The following is a 27,853-nucleotide window of genomic DNA, read 5'->3' as shown; positions in this document are numbered from 1 at the left end:
TGAATATCATCAGTATGGATGTGACAGTCTCAGAATGACGCAAACTGGCACACATGTAGAGCCTGCATTAAAAGCGTCTATTTGCATGAATCACTTGTCATGGAAGCAGCTGTCCTGCAAACCATCAGCGCGTTATTATGCATGATGAGGGCTTGATTAGCTGTTCTAAGAGCAGCGAGGGGATGGCAATCAAAGTCCCCTAGTTTCTAATTATCTTCATCTATTTGGGATATATCAAGTTTTCCATATGTTCAGTCATTGACCTTCAGTTTGCGTTGAGGCCATTTTTCATTGCAAGATGAAGATTTCGTTTTTAGGTCTTATTGCATGGTGATTATGGGGCTATTAATGTTAACTCTCCTTTGTGTGTGTGAGTGTGTGAGCCAATACAGGGAGGGTTTGTGGGAAACAGCGACCCCCGCAGGTCCGTAGTTGTATTGATTCAATCCTGTTGAAAAGGAGAGATTTTAAGTGTCTGTCATTGGTCTCTACAGGTAACAACATAAAACAATACACACTTAGCCACACACCTCGAAAGAATTAATAAAAACTGCAATAACAACAACATTATTATTATTATTATTATTATTATTATTATTATTATTAATAATATTAATAATAATAATAATAATAATAATAATAATAATAATAATAATAATAATAATATAGAATTTATTAATGATAAGTTTACTGAGTTTGCATAAATAACTGCAAGGCAAACATTGACAAATCGCAGTGCACATCAAAGAGAGCAGAGAGACGAATGTTACCGTTTTAGAGCATTGCGCGGTTTGTCCCTCGTCGGCTGCTGTAAGCCGTCCAGGAAGTCAGGCTATTGCTGTATTGATTTCATTCATTCAATACATTTGTGCATGTAGTGTGAATATTACAACATTTGGTAATAAGTTCATTCATTCAGAATGCGTAGGAGAGCTGAAGCTCCGTCATCAGGCAATGAACCTGCCGTTGCTAATAATAAGGTAACGTAACGATAGCAAGCTGTTTGTGGCTACAGGTGACAGTTCTGCTGGCGAGTATTAGCTGACTGAGTCTACAAGCTAACGTGTCACTTTGTTTTCGGTTAGGTAGATGTCTGCTGGTGATATTTATATTTATTTGCTCTTACAGTGGTTTGGAGCATGAACCAGTTTCTGTCAGCTTTCCATTATTTTGTCCAAAGAGAAGAGGAGCCAAACCCCTTAAACAAAACTGCACTATTTACAGCTTTGTTTGTTTGTTTACGGCTTACTTACGGGTTATCTAATGAATATTTTACTTTCAAACGAATCATTGGCAAGCGATCCTCAAAAAAAGAGAAAAGGAAAATAAAAAAGAATGAATAAACGATCTAAGCAGTAACACTTTTGGGCCTGACTCTACGACTGAGGTTAATAAAATCCAACCTCCACACTTTTGAAACATTTCAGTGTTTAATTATAAATCGAGATGTAGAAGTGAGTGTGCAGTCAACGTTACATTTTCTTTTTTGCATAAATGAGGTTCCGGATCAAAGACGGCCCAGCCAAGCTGAAGTCAAAGGCAGTGTGTCTTACAGCTCCGTGCTCGTCAACATTGGGAAGTGTTTGCTTGTGATCATCCTCGTCCCTCCGTTCCTCAACTACGCCTCCCTTCAGAGAGAAGCACAGATGCTCTTGCCTAAAGGTTCACTCATCTTAAAGTCGTTGTTGCCAACATCAATTTTATGTTTTTCTGCAAAATGTAATGTCATTACTTATTAATTGCGTAATTTAAACAGTTATGAAGTTCTCAAAGCTGAATGAGAAGCACTCAGCGAAGCCTAATCTTTGATTCAGTTTTTTCCCCATGTCTTTCATCCAGATGGCCAGATTGTTGATGTTGGTTTGGGTCAAAAGATGCATCTTTTGTGTAAAGGACGAGGAAAACCAGTTGGTAATAAGCTGCCTGTATTTTGTTTTCAATTAGTTTTTTCTGGCACATGGCTCTGTTTTTTAGCTAAGCTCTGCCTGATCAGTCTGTTTTCCTGTAGTTATACTGGATGCACCAACTGGAATGTCCTCAGATGTTTGGTTTCACGTTCAAGAGAATGTTGCATCGCTGACAAAGGTGGGGGTTTGACTCACTCACATTACAGAATTAAATGGGTGTCGTTCTGAATGATACTGTGAAATGTTATAGCATTTTATTAATATGACTGAATTTAATATCTCTAAATATCTGAATTAAATAGATCTAGATTAGTCATTTTTGCCATATGCTGTACATTGAGAGTCAGTCAGTCAGCAGTCACACTGGCTTTCCCTCTGACCACCATGGTGAACTTCCCCCAGAATCTGCGACTACAAATGTGGCTGTGTTTTTGTTGTTTGGGTCGTGCTGGGACAGCCCTTGCAGTATCTCTGCCATCCTCTGTCAGCCTGGTCTTTCTGCCGGCAGAAAGTCCAGGCTGACAGCCTGCCCCATGTTGTTTGTCTGAAATGTGACCCAGATGAAGTCATAGCCATGTTGCGGAAGGGCCTGACACATAAAGTGAAAAAAGACTGCATAAGCAACAACAAGAAAAACAAACATACAGAGCAATGTTTACGCTTGTATCTGGATCTTTTTAGGGCTACTCAGCCATCATGCATTTTTAAAGCGCTTGAACGCAATAAGGCAGGTCTGGACTGTTCTGTAAGGTGAGCTTGGTGTGACTGAAAAAAAAATCTTCTCGCTGTCCTTGTTTGTCACGCTGCTCAGGTGTGTACATACGACAGAATGGGCCTGGGCTTCAGCAAGCGGCTGATGCAGAATGAAACCACGGGAACAGAGAAGGTTTGGGACATGTCAACGACTGGACGGTGAGCGTGCTGTTTTATGAGACCGTCACTCTGAGCGGTTGTAACTATAGACGGCATGTAGAAGACAGACATACGCAATACAGAAATGCACTAAACCTGCACTATTTGTAGTAGGTGATGGGAGAGACAACTCTGGTTGTGAAACACATCAGGTAATATAGAAGTTTATGAGAACGTGCTCCACCTCTCACTTGAATTATTACATCACGAAACATTTTCCTGATCAGTTTGAGGTCACAACCTCTAGTCTCAAGTCATATTTAATATAGCAGGATGTTGATTGTTGATTATTATCCCATTTAGAGTAAAATACATGATAAAGCTTGGCTTGCTTTATTGCTTACCTAGTGGCTTGTTTTCCCCCTGTTTTTCAGTTAGGGCCAGAAATCTGTTTAATAATAAATAAATAAATAAAAAAGATAAAATAGCCAAAATGCCATATTTAAGCCTTTAAAACAATAGTCTACAAATCAGTGGGTGACCTCATCGTAGCTGCAAGATTCTTGTATATGCAGTCTATATTTGTGACATTTAAAATGTGTGTTAATGCCTGCTGCTGTGCAATAATTTTACACTTTAAAACTGCGTCACAGTTAGGATTTGTCTTTTTAAATTCTTGTAATTTTCTTTCTAAATGAATGAGTCTGCTGTTTTTCCACTTGCGGGGCCTCCTGTCTCATATATAGGCTGTTGTTGTATTTGTAAACTCAATTTGTATAACTTTAAAAGATGAATTTTCTGTAATACTGATTGCAGGAGGCCAGCATCTGTGTGGAACATACCTGGTTTAATGGCACCTTTTCAGTTTCTATGGCGACCTCGTGTAATGTTTGTATCGGTGTCACTGTCAGGTCATTGTTTCTCAGCGGCGCACGACGGAAAGTGATATGGGATTTTGAATGCCCGTTTTATTATAAACCCACGGTTGATATCTTCTCTTCTTGCTAAAATGCTAAAGGAGTTATTTAAAACCTTTTCGCACTACTCTGCTCTACATCACACGCGTTGGACGAGGTGCTCAGTAGAAGAAAACGTACCTGTTTTGATGATATGATGAGGCTCGTGACTGATCTCAGTCAGAGTGAAAGCAGAGACAGCGGCAGCTTTTCTAGCACGCTAACCTCCCATCAGTTTCCCATTATACAAGAGTGTTACCCACAATGAGTAAACAAACAGAAGAAGCTGCTGGCCACTCAGCTTGACAAGCTCTAGCTACTGGGAGCTATGGGAGAGAGACAAGCGAGGCAAGCGCGCTTCCAGCAACAATAGCAGACTGTGGCAAGGAGCGTTATGACACAACACTGTCTGAGATGAAAGGAGAGCGGTTGCTTTCACTTTGGTATGTTTTTATTTATGTCTATTTTTTAGGTTTGAATAAGCAAGCACTGCTGACTTTGTTGACCCAGCGGACCGGTTAGCACTGTCGCCTCAGTCCTGGTTTTAAATCTTCCCCGGGGCTTTTCTGTGTGGCGTTGTCATGTTCTCTTCTCATGTCTGTGTGGGCACTGCAGCTTCCTCCCTCAGTCAACATTTTATGACGAAAAAAACCTGTCATCATCAACAACCATGCCATGCTGAAAATCACCTTTCTTCCCTATTATGAATCTCAAATTGAACTTAAATTTTAATAATCTTCTTCGTCTGTAATAATCACGATTCATCCGACTTCTTTGGAACTGTGATCTACAAGATGTTGAATCATGGGGTTTACTTTTTCATTGGACTGCACAGTTGTCCTGTGTATACTTTCTTTTTCACATGATTATCTACTGAGTAAATCAAAGAAAACAGAAAGACAGAAAATGGGGAATATTCTACTTTTCTATCTATTAAAAAACTGAGAGAAAACCCTTTAAAGGTTTCTTGGCAACAGGCAATGTCAGGCATTAATTTTAACCACTGAGCAAAAACGGGCCTTCTTTTGTCTCTTGCAGTGAAGGAGAACAATCCTTATAAAGCATTTTGTTTATTTGGTATGGTTTTACCTTTTTAGACAACAATTTATGCAACCACTCTCCAGAACATTTAACTCTTTGTTTCCAAAAAAAAACATTTTGCTTCCTTGATGTGACACAAAGCAAAGACCCCAGTACAATAACATCGCAGATTTCACTCGGTGCGTTTGCCATAGCAGAGTAAATATTCACAGGGAATCAGTATTACTTTGATAAAGTAGCTGTTTGGGACTTCTCATTAATGTTCTAGCCGGAGACTGATGTGTGCACATCCTGCTGAACACACTCCAGGCCTCCCCTGCGTCACGCAGCCACAGGATTGGGCTCTAATCATCCTCTCTCTGACATCGTAATGCGTTTGTCGAGCCTTAAATCTGCCTAAGGAATGAGCAGCCGTGATTTGCCGACGGTCAGCAGTCTAGTTTAGTTTGGCGTCCAGCCCGGGGGAAGTGGTCGGCTGCCTGTTTGAGGTGCAAGCAATCAATTTCCCGGGATTCAATATCTGAAGAGGTGTGATGACTCCCTAACCTTAACCCTGTGAGTCTTGTGAAATCTCTTCGTTTCAGGGTGACACCTTGGGTTTGATTTATTAGCACAACAAACCCGGGACGAGCAGATGGCTCTCGCTGCGCCTCATGTAATGATGATGCTCCCCCTGATGATTTAAGTTTGCTGGTGATTGTTTTTCCTGCGGTGTTTTGCAGTGGAAGCGAGCCAGCAGTCCCCCTCCGTTATGCTGTCATTTGGGTTTTTCAGCAGTGCTGTTTATTTTGGTGCCAGATCTGGAAAATTAGACATCAGAAAACTAAAGATACTGCTGATTTGATTTTTTTTTAAAAACTGTTTACATTCTTTATTTAGATTATTTTTGCCTCTTAATATAATAATAATGGAAGCAGATTAGAAATTAATGACATTACTGCAGTGCCACCTAGCTAAACAGATATGGTAGCCCAGTTTGCGGTGCATCCTGGTTGTGTGCAGAAGCTCACGAGTGTCGCTGTCTTCCAGGATGGTGGATGATCTGCACCGGCTTCTGGGGGCTGCTGGGATAGTCGGGCCCTTTATCCTGGTGGGCTCTGAGCTTGGCGCACTCAACAGCAGATTCTACACCCACATTCATGATGTGTAAGTACTGCAGACCAAAACTGAGGATTTTGGATGAGGATTGGCATCTAATCCTCCACCCACACCACTAAGTGTTTTCTCAGAGTTACATCAGTTTGGTCAGATTAAACACAGTGATGCCAGTATTACATTATGGAGAAGCGGGATGGTCTGTTTAAAAACTTTAGATTTAGTTTGTTGTTTTTTGGATGAAATCATCTGTAAGTACAACATGAATTCTCTGCTGAAGGAATGCATTTTATACATGCAGTCATGCAATTGGTGCAGAAGAAAGTACCTGATTGTGTTTGGTACCAATTTTCTACAGAGTTTACTTTGCAAAATGAATTGGGAACCAAAATCACATTTCACTATTGATCGGTCTGTTTGGAAGCTATTTGTCGAAAGGAATATTCAGACTTTATTTCACTTTGATTTGGCCACAAACTGAAGTGATTTCCACATCTCCTCCATAAGTGGGAGAGAGTAGACCTGAATGCATTGAACAGGCTATAGTGACAGCAGCACTCCTTTATATGAGTGTGCACAGCTAACATGAAGAAATCCTGGCTATGTTGAACTTGCTTCATAACATAAGAAAGCGGCATTAATAGCAAATTTCAACAGTCTGCGGATCAAAATCATCTTCTTGTGCATCTCCAGGCCACTTTCACCACAGCTGCTGTTTTAGATGAAGAAGCGTGATAACTAAAAACGTAAAAACCCTCAGTTGTCAGTTGTGTATATTGGTACACGAATTTAATTGAATTGTGTTCTTAAAAAGCTTTAAAGGAAACCTGATTATGGACACATGTAGGTAACTTTCTTAACATTAGCATCAGTAGTTTAAATGTGATGTAAAACACTTTCTGCCATGGTTCTTTACTGATGGTTGGAATGGTTTTGGTCCCAATCTGTGAAGATGATTGACCATGATGAATGTAGATGATAGCAGAGGTGGGCGAGGGGAGAGGAGGGTAAAAATTGGTGTTGTTGTAAAAGCCTCCGCTTTCTGTCATCAGCTGTTAGTTTGATCCACAAAATTGCCTCTATCATTTTATGATAAAATCTCTTCTAACAGCAATTTCAAAGATGAATATATACAGTCAAATCTTTTAAGTAAGACTGCATGCCTGAAAATTTCAGGGTTGTGGAGAACCAGCTCTCATCATCAGCCATTATCACTTTTTGCGTGACATTTGGAGATATCGAACAAATTTAAATTAAATTTGCAGTTCTAAAGGAAGCTGGATGTTTGCTTTAAGCCCACGTTTAAGGTCCGTGGTGAAATTGCAGGGTAGGCCTCAAAGTGAAAATGGTTCGAAAGGGGCTTCTAGGGAGCAGCTCCTTTGGAAAGTGCCCGGACGCGTGGCAGAAGATGTCCTTGAGGGGGATATCGGCCAAATTTAAATGACTTATTTTGGGGAATTTTAGCGGCTGATTAAATCACACCTTCTGTAGCTTTTTGTCCTGGGACACAAAATAAAAACTTGGAAAATGTATAACTTTAATCTGTATCTTGCAAGTCCCTCAACTTTGTCCATGCTATATGTTAGAGACGACTGTATACTGTGGATTAAGACATATTACACCACCAGCCTACTGTGTGAGTAACTGACTTAAAGTATAGCGCTGGTGGTAATGAATGTCATGCTAAAGATAAGACAAAAATAAAATGTGTGTTACTATTTAAGAGTCCTTCATGTCCTCAGCAAAATTTAAAGAAAGCTCATTTTAAAATTGGTTGATAGACATTTAGGAGTTCTTGACCTCGCATGTTAAAATATATCCCAGTATACGGTCCCATCATCTCACATGACTCACCCTTTTCAGAGACAACGAGGTGATTAACGTGACAAGCAGCCCGTACCAGGGATGAAAGATTTAGGATTCAATCAGGCACAATGTTGCTGCTGTTAAGGGAGAAAATTAAGAAGTGGTGAGTGGATGACACCTTTCCAAATGGAAATATTACCTCGGGATCTGGTGTATGCGTGTGGTCATCTGTCTGTGGGGACAAATCTCCAGGAAGACAAATGAGATGGCGCCATCCATCTCACGCTCATTACTTCCCAGGCCAGGAGGGTAAAGTGGACAAGAGTAGTCAATGAGTCGTTCTTCATCCGACTGTGTGTGTGTGTCCTCTTGTTGTCCTCAGGCAAGTGTCAGACCTGGTGCTGATTGATCCCATCCCAGAGGACATTTTTGAAGAGGACAAGTGGAAGGAGTACTGGTGAGTTTGTAGTGGAAGGCTTCAGAGGACTGAGTCGGAAGAAGAAAAAAAAGTAAAGATGCAAAGGAGAGAGAGAGAAGATGGAAACATGTCGAAGAAGCAAAAACTGGGAAGGGATGTAGAGTGGGAAAGAAGATTGAGAAAAGAGGAGCGTGGAAAAGGGAGCGAGAAGGATGATAACAGCTCTGAGGGGCAGAGAGGAGGCAGATAAAAAAGCGAGAGGCAGGGAAGAGGTGAAAAAAAGGGAACTGTATCAAGAAAAAAGAGGATTAGCATGAGGGGAAGGGAGGCAGAGGCGCTAGCGAGTCAAACTCTTCCCTTACTGGCATTTATGGCAAGAACAGTTGATTATTTTTAATGGGTGGGGCTCATTAGCATGATTAATTGGAGGCCACAGAAACTGAGCAGGGAACAGATGAGGGGGAAGCCGGGGTTGTGGTGGTGGTCGGAACTGAGTGACAGACAGTGGAATAGCTCTGCTTTAATCCTCCGAGCGATATATGTCAAGTCAGTGTCACAGCATATATCTCATTATGCATTAATTATCATACGCGAGGTGTTAAGTGGGGGGTTGGTTGTTATTAATGATAAGCAAGAGTTCAGAGCAGGACTGTTGGTACCAGGTATGCAGTGCTAACTGTGTTTGTTTACAAGTACGGAGCATGGAGTGAAGCTATTAAAAGGTATTTCTCTGCTGAAGAGATTAGAATTAATCAGATGTACAGTTTTGCCACTGGGATGGCTACGTGATAAACAAACCTCTAGAGTGCAGTTTTAGTGTATTTGTTGTCACCAGGTACAAAACAGAATTTCATGCTTAAAACCTGAGAGACATTATTGTTTCATTGGTAAATGATTTGAAATGTATTTATATTTATGTGCATTTTGTTTTCTTTACGTGGTCTTGAACAATAGTTCTTCAGACTTTCTGAAGGTCTCTGAGATTTTCTTTAGACGTTGGCTGCTTTTTCACTCACTCACAGTCCAACCCTTAAATCCGACCATTTCAGTCAGAGTCAAATATTAAATATATTTAAAAAATATTTTTTTGTTTGTTAAGCTACTTCAGATGGACCAATGGGTCATTCAAGCATAATTGAATGGTTCTAACTAAAGGAGTGAACCAGCGTGGCGTGTCCACATAATAGACAACACAGAACCCAACAGCCTATACACCAGCTTGTTGTAAAACGCATCATTTTTTTGCATTTCGAACATTTTTGAACAACATTAAGACTGTCTGTTTGCAATCAGTGATTCCCAAAGAAGTATTCGCTGAAAACTCAGCTTATCTTTCCATGGTGTGCAGTGTGTCCTTAAAATAATGAGGAAACTGGACAAGTATAGGACAAAAGAAATGTCGGGCCATCTGCAGAACCTAAATGTTGTGTACTTAAGAAATAGAAGAAAATCCAGCAAAGACATGACACAGCCCTTGAGATATTCATCTGGATGTTCAGTTGATCTTTCTATTGTTTACTGAAGCTTCATCAGAAATGGTCTCAGTGGCTGTCAGGAAGCTATTCTTCAAATCAAATCATCAAATCAAAATTTATTTATATAGCACATATTAAAACAACAGTGTTGACCATAGTGCTTCACAGTCAGTAAAAACACGAGACAATTAAAACAAACAATAAAACAGGACAACAAACAATAGGTAACAACACAATAAGCTAAAACAGCCAACTAGTTAGAATCAAAGGCCAAAGTAAAAAGATAAGTTTTAAGACGTGATTTAAAAGACTGGATAGACTCGGCAGTACGAATATGTACAGGGAGGTTATTCCAGAGTCTGGGTGCCACGGTTGCAAAGGCCCGGTCTCCTCTCGACTTCATTCGAGACCTAGGTTGCATTCTTAAGGAAGTGAAACAAGGAAAAAAGGCCTCATTACTAAACTGGACTGAAAGTCAGTAAGAAAAAGTCTGATGGAGCGATGAAAAGATTTGACAGTTGCCAAAATTGAATTATGAGTGTAAAAAGTTCCCAGCAGAGCGTTGAGCTGTGTGAGGTGATCAGATGTGGATGATTGGTGTACACTGAAGCTTGATTAAAGAAGTCCATGATTTTTTACGAGTACTGTGGTAGAGTTGCTTTGGTATAAATTGTTTCCACCATAATTTTATACTTTAGACACGCTTTCATTAACATAACTGAATAGAAATGAGCTTTATAAAAATAACATTTTTTTTATTTATTTATTTTTTTCACCAGAGTTGATTAGTTAAATCTTAATTAAATTCTGGCCTTATTAGAAATCAAACTCGCTTGTAATTATTCACAGTTATCCAAAAGTAATTCTAGATTTATGCCCCAATAAAATTAATTTGTATCGTACAAAAATAATCATTTTGAGGGACTACATTGGTTTAGCATAAAATAAACTAGCCTGATACTGAGCTTTGGAGAACCACAAGTTACCATTAAAGGTTTTAAATTGGCAAATAAACATGTTTATCACATCTTCGTTTCCTGTGCAAAAATTCTGCTCGTATATCTTTGTACAGATATAATTAATAAAGGATGCAAGGAGAGGCAAATCAGTTAGAACAGATGCAGACGTAAAGGACTGCGTATGGCATAAGAATGTAAATAACAGGATGGTAAAATCAGTGGTGAAAGGAAGGTTATTTAGTTGTTCCTAAGAAATGTTGCAACCACAGCTCTGTCTGCCAGTATTAGGCCACAGCCTGTATAAGGATGAGTGAAGGCAGATAAGAAATGGATCCCTGAAAATGGCCTAATTTGTACGGGACTCAAAGTGGAGCAGCACCATTTATCAGGGGTATCTGTTCAATTATCCTCTGATTAATAGGCATTCATTTCACTGGGTACATGACACGGCAGCAACGATCCAATTACTCTATGGCTGATTTCATTTATATATTGCTTCTCCAAAGACTTACATTTAGTCAGTTTAAAAAAACAGCTCCATCATCTGCGCTTTGATTTCCATGGATGACTATGTAGGAATGAGGGAAACTGCACGAAGACCCAAAGCATGTTCAGCACCAGTCCGCTCACGCCAGCGTCACCACACCACTGACATTCTTGCGTTACTTCATCATTTTCCTTGTTTTACCTTGTTTGTTTCACAAACTTGCATGTCTTCTCTGTCTTCGATGTAGATTTATTAGCTGTATGACGTCTTATATTATTTGGTGGACATGATAAGTAATGCAGGAGGGAGCAGGACTGCACCTGAGCAGGATTGTGGGGAGACCGTATCAGCTTTGCTCTGGGACTGGAGGATTTACACATCAAAGACCAGCTCATTAACAGAGGCTCTCTCCCAAAATTAGTTCTGTTACATCCTACAAAATGAATCGGCCCCATCTCCTGAGAATGCCATGTGTGTGTGTTCGTGCGCGTGTAGGCGTTTGCTTTTGCACACTTGTTGTAAAGGGTCAGCTTTCTTACTTGGGATTTTGGGCTGCAGACATCGCAGCATGTGTCGCTTTGCTTGCGAGCATAGATAATACCGCCTGATGAAAAATCAAGCAGAGGGTCTATCATTGAGATTAGGAGAAGCCTCGGCGTACGTCTGGACAAATTGCATTCGGCACAAAAGCCGGCCACGGGTCGGGGTCACTCGGCACCGTCCGTTTTTGTTTCACCAGTGTGAGCAGAGAATCATTTTCGTCTTTCCACTTGAAAAAGGAGCCTTATTTCTTTAATTTAAACCAATCTCTCAGTATCTGTTTGTGTGAGCATGTTAATAGATTGGAGTGTGAAATGCATTTCTGAGGCTTTGGTCTTGCTTTATCTGGACTTTGAATATAAAGGCTTTTTTTCATAGACTGAAAAAAAATCAGATAATCTTTTATTTTTTATTTAATCCATAACAGCAGCATTACATGACTGATTGGTCTGAATACTGAACGTTTACTGACAGTGATGTGATCCCATGTAGTGATCTCCATGACATAATCATGCCCATTTTTAATCCAGTGCTGTGTCAGGGCATTAAGATCATGGGCACTCAGTATTCATTTTTCAGCCTTGAGATTTCTCCAGATTTTCTGAATCTTTTGATGATATTATATCCTGTCAATGAAGCGATATTCAAAGAAAACCGTTCTGAAATTGTTCCACAATTTTAGAGATATGCTTTTTTGCAGTTAATGAAACTGACCTCTCTAAGATGTTCTTTTGCTACCCAGTCGTGTGACTGACATGTTGCCAATTAAAGTAATTAGTTGCGAGATGTTTTCTTTTAGTACAACTTACTTTTCCAGCCATTTGTTGCTGCCGTCCTAATTTTTTCAGATGTGTTACTGCCATCTAATTCCAAATGAGTCAGTATTTTTTCAATATACCTTCTCTATATTTATTCCAATCCTCTCTGTATATACCAAATCCCTGTAATCTTACCTCGATATCAACTACTGGTGTATTTATAGGTAAATAATACGTTAAGCATTTTCAGATCGCACAGCACTTAATTCTTGCAGCTTATTTTGAAGGCTACAAATATTCAGATGAGCAATTTTTAAACTTTTCTTTTAAAGATGTCTAATAGCTTATAGTTTAATTCCACTGGCATCCTGATTTTAATATTATTACATTAAGATGAGCCACCAAAGTTTCTCTTACAAAGAGCCAAGCGTAGCCGCTTACAGCATAACTGCCCTTTGCTCTAGCGTCGAGTTCAAGTTCAAACTTCCTGTAGCCGTTTCAGCAACACGGTTTATAAGAATTTGTCCTTCATGTGCTCACACACACCACAAGACACATCCAACAAAACACAACAAGGCAGGTAAAAGTTCAAATCTTTTCTTTCTCAGTCATTCATAAACAGTAGTGTGTTCCCATTTTTTTTCATGATGACTTCCTGATCCTTGATCTACAGGAATTCACTAAGATGCTTCGAGCTCTTATCTACGCCTCTTAACTTTCCCCAGTCTATGACTTTGTTCAGTTTGAACTTGATTGGCGTCCGTTTTTAGCCTGGTGATTAGTAGTTCACTCTGAGCAATCTCAGGTTATTCCATCAATCATGTCATTCCTTTTGCTTTGTTTTTTTTTCAGCTTAATCCAAACACTCGACTAGGAAATTGGTTCTTTTGTTTTATGAATCAAGTATTGTATCTGTAAAGAATCTAAATGGTGATTCTTCTCTTTTTAACTCCTCATACATTTTCTTGCTGAGCAAGCATTTCTTTGAGAAAGACCGAATGTACAAACTCTGCCTCGGTTACAGTCCTCTCGTTCGTCCATGTTGTCTGTTTTTTCTCATTTCCTCTCTTTCTCTCGCTCTGTAATGATGGATGAAAACTGTGCTGACAGTCAGACTGCCCTGACTCTCTAGATGGCCATTTAATGATCAGAGATTCCAGCTGGAATGAGACAGATTGGTTGGTGTTAAGTACCAAAACAATTACACTAACAATGCTGCATTTAAAGCAAGAGTTTTGCTGTGGTTTTACACACTCCTGTCTTCTGCAGCCAGGCGTGCACACGTGTGATATAAAACTAATTTAAGCCATTGGGAATATATTTGCTCAGAGAGCAGAAACGGAGGGGAGTGGTCTTGTCTAATGGGATGGTCCTTCTAATGAATGCTGATTGACTGACAGATGCTCCGTTTTAATGTACTATTACTGTGTTTAGTGTAACTCAGTCCTCAGAGGAGCACTGCTTGAACATCTCTTTATCCCTTTCCTCTCAATCTCAGGTCTTTTAAGTGTTTCTAATTATTAGGTGTGTTTTTAGTTTTTGGTGTTTGAATCTATTATCATGTTTAGAACAGAAGAATTCCATCTGAGACCGTCCCAACAAGTTTATGTGCGCGTGCTGTATAAATCCAGCATATTTTCAGTGCATTCTGTTGCTGTAAATTAGAATACATGATGCATGTAAAGAGGAAGATGAAGGAGGTTGTTCTGTAGAGTGTCTCACTGTGGGCCTGACAGCTGTGGCAGTGGGCCTGGATCTAACCCTGAGTGAGTTAAGAGTTCCAAAGTGAAAATGACACTTTGTGCACCATTCATCATCCCGCTGCTCATTAATATTCTCCACAAAGCACGGACACAGACAGACTCCGAGTCATGATAACACAAACATTTATGCATGCACGTACTCTATATTTGCACATCACACGCTGCTGGCCGCACAGCGTGCCGCGTTGTGCAGCAGTTAGACACGTTTCGCAGCTCACCTGGAGCCTGCTCTGCATGACGGGCAGCGTAAGACTGTCGTTTTGATTGACGACCATTCGGCCGCTCACAGCTGCTGCTGGCGTGATTTATAAGCCAGACAGGTTCAGTCCAAGTGTTTCCATCCTGTCCACCCTGTACTTCGTTAGTGGATAAATTTACAGGCGTAACAGAATTTTCTCTCCTCCCCCCTACTTCTGTATGGTCCCTTCCCTTATTGTGATATTTAAACCTTCCAATTATACTCAGATTGCTACAGCAGTAATTTAATACTTTAAGTGGCGTTATGTAATCTCTGAGCTCTCTTGCTCCCTGTCTCCTTTATCCTTCGTTGGTAAACAGCAGCAGCAGTGACGACATGCCCACTTGCCCCCTCAGAGCCCATTCGCTTTCAGCGTCAGTTTGCGTTCAATAACTCACTGGAGAACAGCCCTGCTCTAAAACCTCCTCGGGGATCCTCTGCTGAGATTGGCAGCAACCACCCAGCCCCGGGCTGCTGTATGGTGGGAGCAAGGGAAGGGAGTAGAGACTATATTTAATATGAGGAAATATGTCTTGGGGTATGTTTTGTGACATGATAATAAGGCTAGTCAAGTTACACAACACAGTTTCTTCACATATACAGCATGGGTTCTCATCCATTGCTTCATAAGTGTGTCATTCATTATGAATCACACTGTGGTTCTGAAATGGCTCCCACTGTGGCAAGAGCTTCCTGCTGTCTTTCCCTGACTCAGCTGTTCACTGAATCCCCGATGAGTCAGGAATGCCAGTTAATTGTAATTAGAACCACTGTAAGCGTAACTATTGCTGTTATGCTGCGCTAATGAAACAGGGCTGTCCCGGCCCCTGTGTATTTACCCCAGTGTAACCTATAGTATTGATGCAGGGAGGAGGAGGCAGGGAACTGACCGTGGTGCAACACTGGCACCTTGTGGTTGTGCTCAGTATTACATGTCTGTGTTTAACTTTTCCTTTTAATTTAGACAATTATTCCAAGTTATTATGCTCTTATTTCCTGTTTGGAAGGATTCTTAACACTTAAGAAAATGTTTTGCTTGCGAGGTTTCAAAGTGCGTCTCGTACAAATGATGGGTTGGTAATCAAGTGAGATGAACTGGCTTCCAGAGCTGGAAGGAAATCATGGATATTGAGGACTGATTGAAGACAGTGTTTTTATTATTGTTATATGTTATTCATTAGAAAAGGTGAAACGTTCAAAATGAAAAGTAGGATGTCACAGAACCTGGCAACCATCTTGGTAATGCCCCTGGGCACTTATTTGTATAGTTATTGAATCCAGTATTTAAATGAACGTTTTGAATTTTAGAGCTTAATGGCACTGGAAATAAACAACAATAACAACAAAGCTGCATGTATAGAATCACTAGCCAAATCTGATTTGGGGGGAAAAAAATCAAGATATAAAAAATATTAAAAAAAAACTCTACAAGTTGTTCTGAAAACAGAGTATGGACAGAATCAGCATCTCATACTCAGTTTTCCATTATGGATGCAGTAAGATGAGAATAACTGTAAGTGCTCTGACCTACACCTTTAAAACAATAATGAGTAAAAATATCTGCCAGCACATCGTTGAAAGTGTCGTGAATCTCTGCTGTTTGCCTGCATGCTCAGATTTTTCCCTGCGCTGTTGTTAATTGTCTCTTTGGGCTCAAAGAGCTCTCCCATACATTAGTGTTTGCTGAGTGCTGTCTCTCCCGCTCTAATGTCTCTGGAAAAACACACATTTAAGTGGAGCTAAGGGACTTTAATATGAAATTGGTTAGCAACAGAAAATCTAGCTGGAATTCTTTTACTTTGTCAGTGAACGTCTGCCGATCCTTATGTTGTATTTCCTACCTTCCTAAAGCTAGTGTACTCTCTTTTAACGTGTAGTATGTCCAGAGAGTATTCATAGCACTTCACTTGTTTAACATTTAGTCATGTTACAGCCTTATTCCAACATAGATCTAATTTTCTTTTCACTTTAAAATTCTGCACACGAGACCTCGTAACACAAACTGGAAAGGTTTGGTTGAAGTTCTTGCAAATGTTTTCAAAATATAAAACAGTACATCAGTATCAATAACCTTTGTTCAGTACTTTGTTGCAGCAATTACAGCCTCAGGTCTTTCTAAATATGATGCTACGAGCTCTGCTCACCTATTTTTATTTATTTTTTGGCAGTTTCTCTTATTCTTCTTTGCAGACTCTCTTATCAGCCTGGATGGGGGAGTGTCAGTGCACAACTATTTTGAGATCTCTCCAGAGTTTTTCAATCAGGTTTAAGTCTGGGCTCTGGCTGGGCCACTTAAGGACATTCACAGAGAGGTCACTTCTTTGTTATGTTGGCTGCATGTTTAGGGTTGGTGTCCTGTTAGAACCTTTGCCCCAGTCTGAGATCCAGAGTTATCATCAAGGTTGTCTTTGTACATCATCTTTCCCTCAACCCTGACTAGCTCCATGATGCTGCCACCATCACACTTTACTGTAAGGATGATGTTGGCCAGATGATAAGCAGCGCCTTGTTTCCACAAGACACGACGCTCATCATTCAGGTCAAAGTGTTCAATCTGTGTTTGATGAGACCAGAGAATTTTGTCATGGCATGGTGTGTGAATATTTATGTGCATGTCATATTTCTATTTTAAATCGTTAATACATTTCCAGCAAACTTTTTTCTCATTATGGGGCATTGTGTGTAGAATTTTCCAGTGAAAAATTATTTCAATCTATTATGGAAAAAGGTTGAACTAGTGAGGCAGTGTAAATACTGTCCAGGTTTGCTGTAAAAGATGATAAAACATTATAAGAATCAAACATAAAACCCGAATGTTGAATGTTAAAGGTAGAAATGTCCAGGTGTGATTCATTTCTATGTACTGAAGTATGTTGGAAACAGTTTGAATGTGAGTAGTGCTGCACAACACAAGGAGCATGCCTGTTTTATAAAGGTCGGGTTAAAATGTAAAGGTTACCTCACTCGTTTTTTAATGTGTCGCAAATACAACGTAAGAAGTGGCAAAATGTCACTGGGCTGAGGTCTTACTTTTTTTCTGTCCTTGAAGGAGTAGCACTTCCTGTACTGGCTCGTTTTTCATCAAATGTTAGATTTTCTATATTATTTCCATGTTTTAGCAAATTTTTTGGATGCATACAAAATATATACAAAAGGACAGTTTATTCAGGCTGGGCTGATTAATCTACACTGAAAGAGTCAGAGATAAAGGCCCCATCACGTCCACGTTTATACGCCTGCCTTTTTCTAATGGTCTCTACCATTTTTTTTTTCTTAAGAAATCTTCCTTCGGCGTAATAGTTAGGTGAGCCCTCTGTAATAGTCCGTGTTTAAATGTTCTGTGCTCATTGTAATAGTTGGCAGAAGCTCGTGTAATAGTTCGTGTTTTGTGTGTGAGCAGGCTCTCAGGTAACAGAGGCCCTGCATATGAAATGAGATGGTAATGAGGAGGAGGAGGGGAGCCTTATCACTATTGGGCCAAATTCCGACAGTGAATTGCGCAGTTGTAACAAAAGTAACAGAGCGTCCATTCAGCCTGCACTAATCCAGATGGGAAAGTCAAACAGCAGAAAGTCCACGGCACAAACTCATTTCATCACTTTATTAATTTAGATATTGCCTCCTCGCTCCTGTGGGGAGAAGGGAGAAAAAAAAAAAAAGAGCCCCTCTGAAATGACCAACATCGGTGAGGCGTTTTGCTCTACATGGTTCCCCCACTTCGTCTCCTCCCGTTATCTGTTTAATTCATCCCGCCAATCTTGGCTGTCTTTACCCACTAAATTTCCCTTTGACACGCATGCCTTGCTTCGCATAATCCTCACTCGGGGGCAGAATTAAAAATGGAAAAAAGAGGAGGGAATAGGACAGGTGGCTGGAGAATCCTTGAAATAATGTTCAATGCCAGACCCAGCAATGATTTGACCAGATTCGAATTGGAAGGCTGATAGGGAGATTTTTTTTCCACCCCCCCCCCTCCTTTATTTTTGGAACCAAGGGGCAAGAAAAGGGTGACAGGTGGAAAATGTGCAGAGAATGAGAAGTCCCTTAAGAGCCAGGTCGAAGAGTCAGTTCTAAATTGTGGTGCCAGAATGACTTCAGGGGAAAACTGTGGAAAGGGAGATGAAAATGTCAAAATGTCACTCTCCGGAGGTCTGATTTGAAAAGTTTTCTCTGTCTACTGAAGACTGAGAATTAGAGCAGTAGTTTCTTTTCTCCCTCTGTCTGTATCCATTATTGACCTGAAGGGCGCGTTTCTTCCACCATGAATATGGCAGATGTGTTATCTTTACACAGCTGCTGGTGGCAGCTGATCGTGCTTTCTCTGCTGTTATTTATCAGCTTTGTCTGACCAATCAGCGGTGATGTGCTTTGCTGGAGCAGAGCTCGATATGCCAAGCTACAGTTCTTTGGGTACCGCATATCAACAACAGGTCAGATGGGTTCGTTTACACATGAAAGGTGCATGTTTGTGTTGGTGATATGATGTGAGCAGGATAATGGAAGGGAAACCTACATGTTGTGAAGTGCAGTTTCTTTGAAGCAATGCTGCCTTGTGCTATTATAATTCAAGTATTGGTAAGTTTGTGGAAAAGAGCTGATGACATTTTTGATTTATCTGAGGTCAAAAATGTCAAGAGTCTAAAGCCATTCTAGTGGCTTTGTTAGGTTGTGTAAGAGTGTGTGTGTATGTAGGGGGGTAACACTACACGATGTTTGGAACTTTAGGTCAGGGGTTCGACTTCCAGCTGTCACAGGCCAAGAGGCAATGTACACCCTGGGCAGGTAACCCGTCTGTCACAGGGCTAACACAGAGAGACGGTCAACCATTCACACTCACATTCACACCTGCGGCCACCAATTAAGCCACTAACTGATTGTCTTTGGACTGTGGGAGGAAGCTAGAGCACGTGGAGAGAACCCATGCAAACACAAGGACACACGGAATGGCTCCACCCAGCTGGTGGATTAGAACCTTCTTGCTTTACATGCACACTGAAATGATGACTTCATCACCTTGATGCTCCAAAGTCTTTCTAAGTGCAGAATCGGACCGTGAGCGGTCACAGACCCTCAACTTCGAAGCAAGTGTTTCAGATGCAGCAAGACAGCAAATTCATTGGATGTGATGACAGTAATTTTCTTGCTTCAGCCTTCAGTGTACTGCAGCATAAAAGAAAACGACCCTTCTCCTTAAATATTTGTACAATAATACTCAATAGACATTTTCCTGATCAGATTATGGTCTCTCTTGCTAGTTTAAACTCTTACTAAATACAAGATGATGTTAATTTTATACAGGTAAAGCAGGGTTATACTTTACGGCCCTGCTATCTTGTGATTTACAAGTTGTTGCTGTATTGTAGTGACTTGTTGTTGTTGTTGTTTTCATATCTGATCCTGGTTTACAAGCCAAAATTGCAATAGCCAAAGGACTCAAAGAATCCAATTGGTCACCCTGCAGTGGCTGGGAAGCATATAACCACACATTAAGTGCTGGCCAAATTAGAATTTCAGATGAAATTCAAATTGTAGTTCTTTTGTAGCCATAGGGAGCTAAATTCACATGCATTTGACCTAATGAATGAGATTTGTGCATTTTCTGCCAATCTAAGAATGCCTTTTTTCAGTGATTGGTCTACTTTGCTCCAGCCTATTTTGAGGACCAGAAAACACATGAAATATATGATAGTCATACATTCTTGAATACCTGGATTTGCCCTTTTGTTTGTTTTTTTAATTCTTTGTTTTAATAATTTAATATTTTGCAGTTGAAAAATTAACAATTTCTGTTATTTTTTTAAATCCCCAAACCAATTATTCCATTTGTAAAATGATCAATACTTAAGTGTTTAACCGTTCCTTAGCTGGGTGTAACACAGGGGCTGAAAATGTATAGAACCTGTTCACAGTTGTTTCAGATGTTGGAACAGATAGGGCTATAACAGTGCTGAAATCGGATCCAGATCAGACTGAAACAGGTAGGAGTGTCTCTCCGTGCAGGGGTACAGATCTGCAGTGTGCGTGCTCTATGTAGGGGCAGGGTGCGGGGCACGGCAATAGCGGCAGCAGTGGCGAGTGGCACTATTGATTGGGCTCTGCAGGCTGAAACCAGTCAATTCAGAGCACCAGTGAGCCGAAACCGATTGGGGCTCCTGAGTTACAAAATCCTGCAGCTCTACTTCTCTCACCTGCTAAAAAAGAAAAAAAAAACGGTATTTCTCATTCCCCAGGCAAATGTTTTCAAAGACAAATTTTAAGATTCATGGTTGAAAAAGACTTGAGGAAAAGCAAATAGTATGTGTGACATCGCTGGAGTTGTTACGTGTGGCCTTTCTCAATCATGGCACCATTCAGAGCCTTAGCGTGCTGCTTCACGGTTTAAGACCATCTCACTCATTTACAGCTGTGAAGATTAGGTCTCTGAGGATGACCGCTCATTTAAAGTGTGACTGTTGTAAATTGTTAATTACATTTATTCACAAACATGATTCAGTTTTCTTATCTTACCTGTGTTATAGTTCAGAGCATGTAGCTTATAGCTTGTTTTATTGACAGAGTGCCTTAACTTTTGCAACTGTAAGAACTTTTGAATCATTTTTCGTTTTGCTCTTTTGTCCTTTTCCCAGAAGAAAAAACACAGAACAAAGAAAAAAGCCAACTTAAACAGAACACAACACAGAATTTCAAATTGTACATATCTCTTTAACATTGTTTCTAACATGAGAAAGCGGTTGCTTTATGTGATAATCTGCGATGAACTGACATTACTACAACAAGCTAGCTAACTAATGTCATGTAGCATTTAGCAAATACGCGAGCTAAATATTCCCAATTGGATATTAAATCTGGGTTCATGAGGAGGACAGAAACATGACACTATTTTAACGGTTACTGTCACGCTGTTACCACAGGACTTTAAAAAGACGTAGCTGTTCTCCTGCTCAAGGTCTTGTCATTTTTTTCAGGTATGGTAAGGTGGTGCCTTCATTCCAAGCCAAGCAGTTTTCAGCGGCCACGGGGCTGAGCCGCATGCTGATCATACTGGGGGCCATTGAACCGACTGTGAAAGGCGAGAATGTCTCAGAAGAGGTCATTCAGCGACAGGTCAGGCTGACACACTATACAGTGTACATGCGTCTACAGTGAAGCACGTCCTCAACATTAAAACACTGAAATCTTGTGTGAATGTGACACAGCGAGTCCGGTGTGACTTTAAAGGGATTTGGGAGTATGTAACTAATGGTCAGGGAACAGAAGTACTATCATAACATGCCATCTTTGTAGGCTGAATACAGTTTTCCCCCTCCTCCTTTTTCATCTATAGCACGTGTTCTTTTAACTGAATTAAAATCAGCAGTAAAAATTGATATCTTTCAGGCATTCAAATCTTTTCCCTCTCACCTTTTCCCGTGCAGCCACAGGATGGCGCTAATGCGAGAACAATCGCGTCTCCTCCTCAGCAGAGATGCGAGTGGGTGATGATAGCAGGAGCGTTTGTCTTCATAATGTCAGAGACTGTGAATTTGGCATGATATGACACGAGACATTTTAAATAAACCAAAATTGAACCCGTCTCCTGGAGCTCATGCGTGATGCCCTGCATCTCGTGATGCCTACTATATTGTAAAACCTGGCCTTTTGACAGGTCATACGGTGAGTGAGGAAGACCCTGTTAATAAAAGCTACAAGCGTCTTTTGCTGTGTATTGCAGATGAGTTTTTTTCCCCTATAGAGGAGGGAGGAGGGGTTATTTTGCATTCATCCATACTCAGATTTGTCTGTGAATCACACATACAGCTGTGGCACTTCTGCCTGTCATGAAGTCCTGTAGTCATTTCCACGTCCTATTGAAAAACATCAGAGGCTCGGGGGTAGTAATGGATTTCGATGATGAACAACAACAAGCCAGTATCTTTAAAAGCACGGAGAAATGCTCTCTACACACTGATACCTGTATTAGCAGAAAAACAAAGGCCGTGACAGTCATGTCAGGGACATTAGAGACAGACTATTAGAGAGAAGTTAATTCCTGCTTCCTTCTTTTTTTTTTTTTTAAACCCTTTAATGAACTTTGAGTGACATTTTTCTAACATCTGCTCACTCGTCTCCTGCAGTTGTCTGTGCGATGCAGTGACGTATGCTAGGGGATGAATGAGAACAGTTCGTTAAGACGCCTTGTTCTCTGCTGCCAGCCACCCACGATTTGATGGCAGCAGTGATGAGGGACCTATTTCAGCTTTTCAAGTGTTACAGTTGTTGCCAAGGAGATAAGGACATCATTGTGCTTGAATTCTCCAAGGACAGAAAAAGGTTTTTTAGACGGGCTAGTGAAGGTTATAATGTACACACAGAGACTCACACACACATACACACCGGACTCAATATAGCATGCATTCCATTTCTCAAGGGCATGTACATGTAACCGCTGCTTAATTGAACTGGACCCGAATTGTTTGCCGCAGTGATGAAAGCACCAAAGGGTGTCTGGTTTCATTGCGTGCAGGTGACAGATGAAGTTAAAGGCGAGTTCTGCTCAATTTTGCAAATTCCCGTGAATTCTGAAGCGCGGTGAACTTTTTTCAGCCTGAGAACAAGAGACAGATTTCATAAGTGTTATCAGTTTGTTCCTTCTCTGAGCTGCTCTGCTGAATGAGATGGACACTGCCTTCACTGCATTCAGATCGGCTTACTATAGAAAACGTTATTACTACTTTTCCCATCTTTTACAAATTATTCTGCTAATATAATTTTTCTGTGGCGGAAAGAAAGAAGTTGGGGGCGTTTTTGTTCTCACTGAAAGACATTGCATTGTGCATGGAGCTGTTTGTCCAAGGATCTTGGGTTTTTAGACAAACATAAAAGGTTTGTATGAGTTGATATGGGATTAGAGGCACGTGAAGACGGGTAAAAAAGGTGACTGTGGAATAAGGTTATTCACATGCCCCCAAAATTGACTTGTTAATTCTTTAATTGGGATTGCTCAATTACCCATCAGCGGGTATGGGTACCTGCACATTTATTTATTTATTATTTTTTTTACTTTTACTGTGCAAAAGTTATTCTAAAGACTCTTCAGAATTTTTTTCCATCATGCAACTCCAATCAATCTAGGGCTGCACGATTTTGCATAAAATGAGAATCACGATTTTTTGGCTTAGAATTGAGATCACGATTCTCTCACGATTTTCTTTTCCAGTATAAATATTTATTGCACTTATTAACTGCACATCAACTTCGTAACAGTTGAAACTGAACATAAAAACAATAAACAAACATAAAAACAACAAATGCCTCACGTTTTGTTGTTGCCGCAAAATGTTGTACTGCTGTATAAGGTTCCCGTTATTGGTGTTTGGGCGGTTGACCGGGACGGATTTTCTCCTGTCACTTTCTCGTCATCCCTGACGTGCTCTCCGCTGTTTTTTCCCTGCTAATTTTAGCATCACACCGCACAGCTTCTGTGTCACGTGGTATAAGGCTCCGCCCTTGTCATTTGTTGAGCAGGAAGAGTGAGCGCTTGTTTTCATGCAGAGTACGTCCCGGATCAAAGTGCGGTACAATCGTCGTCGTCTTTTTTTTTTCTTTTTCTTTTTTTTTTTAAAATCGTTGTCATTTGGAAATGAGATCGCACATAAGTATGAATCGAGATCGCGATTTTCTAACGATTAATCGTGCAGCCCTAAATCAATCCCATCATATTCATCAACTAGCACCACAAAGACTCCAAACATTGATTCAGAAAGAACACAGGAAGAATAGGGAGTCCTGCAACTGATGTGAAAAATTATGTGAAAGGCAAAACACAGGCAGGAAGTTTGGTTTAGTTTTTATCTGTAAAGTGCACTTTGTATGAAGTGAAGTGTACAGTATTTTTACAAACATTAGTTCGCACATTAGTGACATGAGTTCTCGAAAGGATATTTACTTTTAGTGTCTTATAATTTGCACAGAACTTTTTATGTATAAATAATTTTTTTTAATGCGATTCATCACAACAAACTAGGTCTTCTGTTAATCTCACGTTTCTTCATTTAAGGTCTGTCCGATTCATACACTCAACAAAAATATAAACGCAACACCTTTGTTACTGCTCCCATTCCCCATGGGATGGACGTAGAGACCTAAAATTCATTCCAGATACACAATATAACCATCCCTCCCAAACAGTGGTCACAAATCAGTCCAAATGTGTGGTAGTGGGCACATCTGCTATATTGAGATAATCCATCCCACCTCACAGGTGTGCCACATCAGGATGCTGATCTGACATCATGAGTAGTGCACAGGTGTACCTCAGACTGCCCACAACAAAAGGCCACCCTGGAATGTGCAGTTTTGTCTCACAGCAAAATGCCACAGATGCCACAAGCAATGAGGGAGCGTGCAATTGGCATGCTGACAGCAGGAATGTCAACCAGATCTGTCGCCCGTGCATTGAATGTTCATTTCTCAACCATAAGCCGTCTCCACGGGCGTTTCAGAGAATATGGCAGCACATCCAACCGGCCTCACAACCGCAGACCTCGTGTAACCACACCAGCCCAGGACCTCCACATCCAGCAGGTTCACCTCCAAGATCGTCTGAGACCAGCCACCCAGACAGCTGCTGGAACAATTGGTTTGCACAACCAAACAATTTCTGCACAAACTGTCAGAAACCGTCTCAGGGACGCTCAACTGCATGCCCGTCGTCCTCATCGGGGTCTTGACCTGACTCCAGCTCGTCGCCATAACAGACTTGTGTGGGCAAATGCTCACATTCGATGGCGTCTGGCACGTTGGAGAGGTGTGCGCTTCACGGATGAATCATGGTTCACATTGTTCAGGGCAGATGGCAGCTGAGAATGTCCCAGTTCTTGCATGGCCAGCATACTCACCGGACATGTCACCCATTGAGCATGTTCGGGATGTGCTTGACCGGCGTATACGACAGCGTGTACCAGTTCCCACGAATATCCAACAACCTCGCACAGCCATTGAAGTGGAGTGGACCAACATTCCACAGGCCACAATTGACAATCTGATAGACTCCATGCGACGATGTGTTGCACTGCATGAGGCAAATGGTGGTCACACCAGATACTGACCGGTTCTGGGTCCCCAGACCCCCAATAGCGCAAAAAACTGCACATTCCAGGGTGGCCTTTTGTTGTGGGCAGTCTGAGGTACACCTGTGCACTACTCATGATGTCAGATCAGCATCCTGATGTGGCACACCTGTGAGGTGGGATGGATTATCTCAATATAGCAGATGTGCCCACTACCACACATTTGGACTGATTTGTGACCGCTGTTTGGGAGGGATGGTTATATTGTGTATCTGGAATGAATTTTAGGTCTCTACGTCCATCCCATGGGGAATGGGAGCAGTAACAAAGGTGTTGCGTTTATATTTTTGTTGAGTGTAGATGCACCCTCTATAGGAGCTTTCAGCAGTGGTATTTAACCACACAAGCCACACATTGCTGCACATCAGTGAGCCTCGGTTGATTGAGACCATGCTGCCGGTTTCACAGGTTGTCCTTCTTTGGGCAACTTTTGGCAGGTAAACTGGAACAACATGGCGACAATTGCAGATGTTATCACCCAGTTTCTTTGCCATCACAAGTTGGCCAATGTCAGAGTTGATCAGATACTTGTCCTGCCCATTTTTATTGCGTGCCTGAGAGGAAATCAACGGTCTGTTCAGATCTGTGTTTGGCTGGAGTAACTAAATGCTTTCAGTCTCAAACGGGGAGAGAATGTTTCACCTGTGCAGTTTTGATGAGGTTAACAAGGATACGGTGGATGTTTGCACGCATCTACCTGAATGGTTAGTTTAGTTTTTGTTAAATAGTGACCATCAGCGACCGTGTTTTTTGTTTGTGTTCTCTTTTGTACGGTGGCCCTGAGAGGTCAAACGCTCCAACTTAAGAAAACACCAGCAAAGAGAAAAATGCTGCAAAAGCTCACAAAACACAACTGAAGTTTTTGGGGAGATGATAACGTGACGAAAGTGCAGAACCGAAAAGTTAACAGTAAACAGCGAAGATGTATCCACAATATGTTAGGAAAACGTGATTTTAAAACTCCCATTGCCCTTTTCTCCCTCACAACATCGATGAACTCTCTGAACTTTTAAGCGTGCCTCAGTGCAAACCTTCACTTTATTCCTTCTCTGTTTTTTTTCCATTTCCACTGTGTTTGTGTGTGTGTTTTATGTGCTTTGGCAGCGTTTTTCTATTTGTTGGTGTTTTCTTAAGTTGGAGTCCATTTGACCTCTCAGGGCTGCCGTACATTTCTGATAACTGTGGAAATTCTTTGTTTTTGTTAGCCTGTATTGATCTTTCATGGGTTTTTTTTCTGTTCCTACAGAAATACCTACAAAGTAACCCTGCGCACCAAAGTGCTGCTGTCGATGAGCATTACTTTCTGAATGAAAGTGCAGCTCAAGTAAGGTATGGTAAAGATATGTAGACGCTCTCCCCCCCCAGATTTTTCTGGATGGTTTTGCACATTTGCATGTGGAATTCAAAGTGAACTTCAAAAATATTAAACAAAATTATTATTCTGTTTTTTTTTCTTCTTTTTTTCTTTTAAAGGGACATAACAAAGTTTAAGCCCCTCTCCAGCAGGACATCAGTGAGCGTGCTCACGGGGGACTCCTTTGACATGCAAATGCCAGAACACCTAAACCGAGTGAGTGCCTTTACTGTAACTGCACAACTTCATGCTGCATCATTAGGTCTGGTACAGTGACTGAACAATGCTCTAATAACATGGTAAATCATATTCCCCATGCACCAGATGGTAGCGAAGCTTCAAAAGAGGTTTCTGGAGGATTCCTACCCGTCGGCCAATCACATTCACATAAAAGGAGCAGACCGGCGAATGATCTACAAGAAGCCATCTGCCATCAGCCAGCACCTGAGGAAGCTAGTCAACCAACGACAAGCCAAGCAGCAGAGCGAGTGACCCGTGTCCAAAATGTAACTACACCCCAGACATGAATGGAGTAATAAGACAATCAAGTTACTTTTTTTTTTTTTTTTAACATTTCTTTGCAGCAATCTGGAACGATTGTCTACACGTCTGCTAAGGTTCATCAAGCAGTCAATTTCAGAACACACTTTTTTGCAGAGCTCTGCTTCATTGGAAGCTTTTTAATTGAAGATAACTGGAGGGTATTCAATGTGATGAAGTATTTCCTGTCTTAGATTCATCTTATCTTTCAAGTTGTTATTTCAGGCTCTTCACCTGATTGGCCAGTACCAAAAAAATTAATACATTATTCCTTATCAATGCAAAGGCCACACACACGTCACCGCTCAACCGGATACCTTTTTTTTTTTTTTTTAATCTCACTTGGTTCTGTCTTAATATTCTGCCATGTTATAGCCACAAGGGAAGATACATGGAGTCCTCTTGCGCTGCTGCATCACTTCATTTTGTTACTCGCATATAGCTGACCTCCTGTTTTTTGGACTTTTTTTTTTAAAACTGCAAATGTTTTTCAAAAATAAATCTTTATATATATATATATATAAGTGTTTGTTTGTTTGTTTGTTTGTATAACACT

General features: G+C 40.8%; 1 protein-coding gene across 1 annotated transcript; it reads left to right on the top strand.

The window, feature by feature from the left end:
* The first annotated feature begins 806 nt into the window (after positions 1 to 806).
* On the top strand, positions 807 to 27,785 carry LOC113032505 (uncharacterized). The gene is made up of 11 exons (XM_026185456.1): positions 807 to 980; positions 1,500 to 1,662; positions 1,840 to 1,911; positions 2,009 to 2,085; positions 2,719 to 2,819; positions 5,786 to 5,902; positions 8,040 to 8,114; positions 21,261 to 21,399; positions 26,650 to 26,732; positions 26,877 to 26,973; positions 27,082 to 27,785. The coding sequence occupies exons 1-11, from the start codon at positions 921 to 923 to the stop codon at positions 27,247 to 27,249; spliced, it is 1,152 nt and encodes a 383-aa protein (XP_026041241.1). The 5' UTR covers positions 807 to 920; the 3' UTR covers positions 27,250 to 27,785.
* The last annotated feature ends 68 nt before the right edge of the window (positions 27,786 to 27,853 follow it).

The sequence above is a fragment of the Astatotilapia calliptera genome, chromosome 11 (assembly GCF_900246225.1).
Source record: "Astatotilapia calliptera chromosome 11, fAstCal1.2, whole genome shotgun sequence".
Taxonomy (NCBI): Eukaryota; Metazoa; Chordata; class Actinopteri; order Cichliformes; family Cichlidae; genus Astatotilapia; species Astatotilapia calliptera.
This window is presented reverse-complemented; position numbering and strand designations above follow the sequence as displayed.

Coding starts and splice junctions, on each gene's coding strand:
- LOC113032505 (XM_026185456.1), top strand. CDS start 921: ATGCGTAGGAGAGCTGAAGCTCCGTCATCAGGCAATGAACCTGCCGTT. Junction 981..1,499: donor CTGCCGTTGCTAATAATAAG/GTAACGTAACGA, acceptor TGCATAAATGAG/GTTCCGGATCAAAGACGGCC. Junction 1,912..2,008: donor AGGACGAGGAAAACCAGTTG/GTAATAAGCTGC, acceptor GTTTTCCTGTAG/TTATACTGGATGCACCAACT.